The 6,000-nt window shown below is 42.2% G+C and overlaps 1 protein-coding gene across 1 annotated transcript in view; it reads left to right on the top strand.

Moving 5' to 3' along the window:
* The first annotated feature begins 2,505 nt into the window (after positions 1–2,505).
* The window catches only part of LOC140737176 (hippocampus abundant transcript 1 protein), a 30,725-nt gene continuing 27,230 nt past the window's right edge, over positions 2,506–6,000 (top strand). The window contains exon 1 of the mRNA XM_073063405.1: positions 2,506–2,692. Within this exon, the coding sequence (XP_072919506.1) occupies positions 2,609–2,692 (84 nt within the window). The 5' untranslated portion in view covers positions 2,506–2,608. The remainder of the gene's footprint in view (positions 2,693–6,000) is intronic.

Raw genomic sequence — 6,000 nt, 5'->3', positions numbered from 1 at the left:
CAGGTTTTATTGTTTTACAACATTGAATCACAGTGGATTTAATATTGCTTTTATTGACACTGATCAACAGAAAAAGACTGGTGTCAAAGTGAGTACAGATCTCTACAAAGTGATCTAAATTCATTACACATATAGAGCACTAAATTGATGCATAAGTATTTCCCCCACCCCACCCCCTTTATGTCACATCAAATCATCACTGATGCAGACAATTGGTTTTAGAAGTCACATAATTAATTAAATGGAGATCTGTTTTTTGAGATGTGTACAATCAAGTTGCTTCAATTGGTTGTAGTAAAAATACACCAACATCTGGAAGCTCCAACTGCTGGTAAGTCAGTATCCTAACAAAAACTATACCATGAAGACAAAAGAACACTCCAAGCAACTCTGTGACAAGGTTATTGAAAAGCACAAGTCAGGAGATTGATACAAGAAAATTTCCAAGTCACTGAATATCCCTTGGAGTAGTTAAGTCAATTATCAAGAAATGGAAAGAATATGGCACAGCTGTAAATCTGCCTACAACAGGCCGTCCTTAAACATTGAGTGACTGTAAGAAGAGGACTAGTGAGAGAGGCCACCATGACAACTCTGGAGAAGTTACAAGCTTCAGTGGCTGAGACAGGAGAGACTGTGCCTACAATTGTTGCCCAGGTGCTTCACCAGTTACAGCTTTAGGAGAGAGTGGCAAAGAAAAAGCCACTGTTTGGGACAAAAAAACATATGAAATTCCAGCTAGAGTTTGCCAGAAGGCATGTGAGAACCTCTGGTTTAAAGAATTCACACTTCTTGTGTTGTACTCTTAGCCCACAATCTTATATTATTTTTAATACTGCCTTGAGCTTTGGAGATATAGCTTCCCATCCTCATTCTTACCCAGTAACAATGATGTCACCCAGGCAACACTAACAGCCTGGGCAGCCTTGCAGCACCTGGTCCATAGATTTCTGCCAGAGCACAGATGCAGATAAAATAAACCTATTATAGCAACAAAACTCTTGAGTTTTTTATGGTGAGGAACACTTTGCAGTCTTCTTCCATCTCCATCTGTAGACAGGCCTCAGCTAAGTCCTTGTTGATGAAGTGTTTTCCTTCGTAAATGTTTGCGAAGATATCCTCTATCATGGACAGAGGGTATTGATCTACTTTCAGTACTAGTTCGATGGTGACTTTAAAATCACCATAGATCCTGACAGACCCATCTTTGGCTACTGGTACCACTGGCATTGGTCCTGGGCTCCACTCAATCTTGGAAAGATTTTCTTTCGCCTCCATGCAATGTACCTCACTGGCTACTTTATCACGGATGGTATCAGGAACCAGATGGGCTTCGCAAAACTTGGATGTGGCATTTTCATTTAACACTATTTTACCCTTGATATGTTTGAGTTTTCCAGTGCCCTCCTTGAATACTGCTGTGGCATGATCCAGTACGTTTCTTAATTCACTTTCAGTTGACTCTATTGCAGGATGTGTGGCAAGCAAATGCTGGATAGATCTCCATTCAAGTTATTGCCTGAGCTAATCACAGCCCCTTCATGTTCTAACCACATACAAGCAATCTGTTAGAAATGTCATTCCCACAGAAACTATCTTTTCTCCAGTATAAGTTCTTAACTGGACATCTACAGGCTTCAGTTCAGTATTTTTGAAATGCCTTTCAAACTCATTTTGTGTAATGACTGAAACCAATTCCATTTTATTTAATTTGTCATTCACTTCTGGTGTAAGCCTTATTGCTTGTCTGTTAGTTTTCACATTGTAAATCTCAAAGCTACCTAGTTCACAGATTTTTCTTCAACAACCTGCAGATTAGTGTTTTTGAAACTGCAACTTGACTTTTCTTTTTCTCTTCCCTGTGCAGTTTGTTTATCTTGTCTGCTTGACCTGTTTTCATATGAATCCTACTTTGTTGCATTTTCAGCAAGTTTTGCCTTTTAAACCTGAATTGGTCTGGTGTAGGTCAACCCCTGCCACAACAGTAACACAATTTGTTTAAGCCTGCAGGTTTCTGTTTAGACACTGCAATTTGTTCACACTCACTTTCAATTCTGACTGCATCTGCCACTGCAGATTGATACAGTAATTTCAACTTCTCTTTTAAATAGTTGTGCTTCAGTTTGAGGCAGTTTTTGAATGCTTTCTTGTAAGATTCCACAAACTAAACAATCTCCCAGTGCATCATTAAGCCCATCAAATAACTGTTAAAGCTCAGACAATTTCTTCATTTTAGCCAGTAAGCTGAAATGGCTCGGCTTCCTATGAAACCTAAAACTTCTTGCAAACAACAATAGTTACGCTTCGTCGACAGTGCTTAGTTTTTCTTTAGCTGGGAGCGCATATAAACGTGGTGGCGTAATGACGTATGCTTTTCACGTACTTACATATAACATAATTATGTAAGCAAACAGTTTTTTAATCAACAATATAATTACAATTTCCCCTCACTATTGTAGAAATTTCAAACACACTACACGCCCCACTGAGAAGACGGTGCGGTAGGATGTCAGGGCTGGCTGCCAGCGGGCCGGGCGGGTGTGTCGGGGTGGGACTCCGGAGCTGATGTGGTCACCATGGCGGCGGCGCGCGGCCCCGGAATGGCGCCATGATGTCAAACAAGAAGAAGAGGAAGCGGCTCCACCGCAGTGTTATGTTGGCCAAGAAGATCATCATTAAGGATGGAGGCACGGTAAGTAACGTTCGGGCCTGAAGAGTCCATGGGCGCCGGTCGAGAGTTTGAGGGCAGTGAGATCGGGTGGGGGAGGCTCGGCTGCCTAGCCCTGCCTGTGGGGTCGGTGGCCACATGGCTGTGTGGATGGTGTTCAGCGGGTCGTGAGTCGGGCTTTTTGCACCCACCGTACCTCACGCCCGGTTCTCGGGTTCTGATCTCCGAAAGGGTTCTCCTTGTCACCGTTAATAAACACACGCCAGGAATGCGTCTGTGCTAGAATTCAACCCTCAATCTTTGGTTCTTCGGGTTGCTGTGAAGAACGTTAACCTCCTAATGCGTTATTAATAAATACGTGCACACAACTCATTCTCTTAAGTTTTTAAGAACAAATGAAAGAAGGGCTGTAGCTACAAAGCAAAACTACTTTTCAGTTCATGGCTTCTCAAAAAAGTTCGTTTTAATTGCAGCAAAATATATGGAACAAGACAATTCATGACTGACAAAGTGGTGCAGGTGTTAGTATGAGAAAACAAAAGAACTGTTAGCGGATATTCCTTTGTCACGATTCTGGTGACATTCATACTGTGTGACTGAAATAACAAGTTAGAGCTGGGTAGACTGGCAGGTATATATGGATAGGGGAAGAAGCTTAAAATGAGAAATAGATTAAACCAATTCATTGGTAGAGATAAAGACAATTGACAGCAATATATTCAAAGGTCAAAGTAAAATTATTACCAAAGTACATGTATGTCACCAGATACAACGGGAGATTCTTTTTCTTACAGGCATATTTAGTAAATCCAATAACCATAATGGAATTAACGAAGTACAGCATCCAACAGAGTGTACAGCCAGTCAGCAAAAGACAACAAACTGCAAATACAAAAGAAAAAATAGTAATAAACAAATAAGCAATAAATATTGAGAACATGAGATGAAGTGTCTTTGAATCCATAGGTTACGGGAACAGTTCAGTGATGGGACAAGTGAAGTTGAGTAAGTTATTTCCTCTGGTTCAAGAGCTTGATGGGTGTGGGGTAGTAACTGTTCCTGAACATGGTGGTGTGAGACCTGAGACTCCTGTACCGCCTTCCTGATGGCAGCAATGAGAAGAGAGCATGACCTGGGTGATGGGGGTCCCTGATGATGGATGCTGTTTTCCAGTGACAGTGGTGCTTTCCGTACAGATGTGCTCAGTGGTAGTGAGGGCTTTACTGTGGGAAATAGGACCATATCCACTATTTGTAGGATTTTCCATTCAAGAACATTGGGATTTGTATACCAGGCTATGATGAAGCTGGTCAGTATACTCCACCACACATCTATAGAAATGTAACAAAGTTTTAGATGCATGCTAAATATTCTCAAGGAAGTAAAAGGTGCTGCTGTAATTGCACTTGCATGCTGGGTCCAGGACAGGTCCTCTGAAATTATAAACACTGTGGAATTTGAAGTTGCTCACCCTCTCTACCTCTGATCCCCCCAGTGAGGACAGGCTCATAGACCTCTGGTTTCCTCCTCCTGATGTCAATAATCAGCTCCGTGGTCTTGTTGACATTGAGTAAAAGGTTGCTGTTGTGCCAGCACTCAGCCAGATTTTCAATTTACCCTCCTATGTGCTGATTCGTTGCCACCCTTGATTCAGCCATTGGCAGTGGTGTCATCAGCGAATTTAACTATGGCATTGGAGCTGTGCTTAGCCACACAGTCATAGGTGTAAAGTAAGTAGAGCAGGGGGCTAAGCACACGGCCTTGTGGCAGACCTGTGCTGATTAAGATTGTGGAGATGTTGCCAATCTAAACTGACTGGAGTCTGTAAGTGAGGAAATCGAGGATGCAATTGTACTAAGAGGTATTGATGTCAAGGTCATGAAACTTATTGATTAGCTCTGAGGGGATGACCATATTAAATCCTGAGCTGTAGTCAATAAGGAGTATCCTCATGTATGCATCTTTGCTGTCTAGATGTTCCAGGGATGAGTGAAGAGCTAATGATATAGCATCTGCTGTGGATCTGTTGTGCTGGTAGGCAATCTGGAGAGCATGCAATTCGCTTCTCAGGCAGGAGTTAATGTGTTTCATCACTAACCTTTCAAAACACTTCATTGCTATGGATGTAAATACTACTGGACAATAGTCATTGAGACAGATTACCACATTCGTCTTAGGCACTGGTATAATCAAAGCTTGCTTGGAGCAGGTGGGTTCCTCATACTGCTGAAGATCTCTGAATTCTGCATCCAGTTGATCAGCACAGGTCTTTAGTACTCAGCCAGGTATCTCATCTGAATCAGATGCTTTCCATGGGTTCACCCTCCTGAAGGATGCTTTCATGTCGTCCTGAAATCACAAGGTCATCGGGAGCTGTGGGAGATCATGATGGTTACTCCTTGTTTTGACGGTCAAAGCGAGCATTGAAGGCATCTGAAGGTGTCACCTGTGTTGCTTGAGTTCCCTTTGTAAGAGGTAATAGCATTCAAGCTCTATCACAGCTGTCCTAAATGTTTAATCAATGTATGTTACTTTCTCCCAAGTATAAACTAAAATATTGGATTATATATTGGTTGTGATAGAAAGAATTTTCAGTTGCTTATGTAAGGATTGTCACGAACCACTTGAATGTGAACTTTTAAAAGCCAGTTTTCCCAGGAAGTCCGGTGGCCATGTTTGTTTGCAGGCGATATGTTTATCGTAGAGGTAGAGCTGGGATGAATTTCCACAATCTCCTTCAGCATGTACACCTCAAAACCTTAGCCCCCTTGCTCTATTCACACTGTATTTATGATTTATAGCTTTATGATCCCATCAACTCAGTGGAAATGAGGATTGATTTCCACCAACCACCCCCCCTTGGAAATTAATGGTCGGGCTGTGTTTGTGGTCGAGTCATTCAAATTCCTAGGGACTATTACTATACATCGAAGTAGGACAAAACGTTGCATTCATCACTAGGAAAGCCCAGCAGAGATTGTTCCTCCTGCCGGCTTAGGAAGCTTAACATCTCAGGGTGTATCCTGATGAAATGCTACTCATCTATCATTGAGAGTGTTATAACCACTTCTATCACCATTTGGTTTCCTGCTGTCTCCTCTCTCTCCAAGCCCAGCTTGCAACATGTGGTCTGCTCAGTGGAGAAGATCATTGGCTGTCTGCTACTGCCATTAAAAGACCTGTTGTTGCCAGAGCAAAGAAAGAGGTGGAAACTACTAATTACACTAGTGGTCACCAACCTTTTTAAGCCCATGATCCCCTACCTCGGCCTTACTGAAAGACAAGATCGACTCCAAGTCGATTAATTACAAGCATGTGCACCAGGGCAGAAA

The sequence above is a fragment of the Hemitrygon akajei genome, chromosome 12 (assembly GCF_048418815.1).
Source record: "Hemitrygon akajei chromosome 12, sHemAka1.3, whole genome shotgun sequence".
NCBI lineage: Eukaryota > Metazoa > Chordata > Chondrichthyes > Myliobatiformes > Dasyatidae > Hemitrygon > Hemitrygon akajei.
Note: the sequence above shows the minus strand (reverse complement) of the source record. Positions and strands in the feature narration are given on the sequence as shown.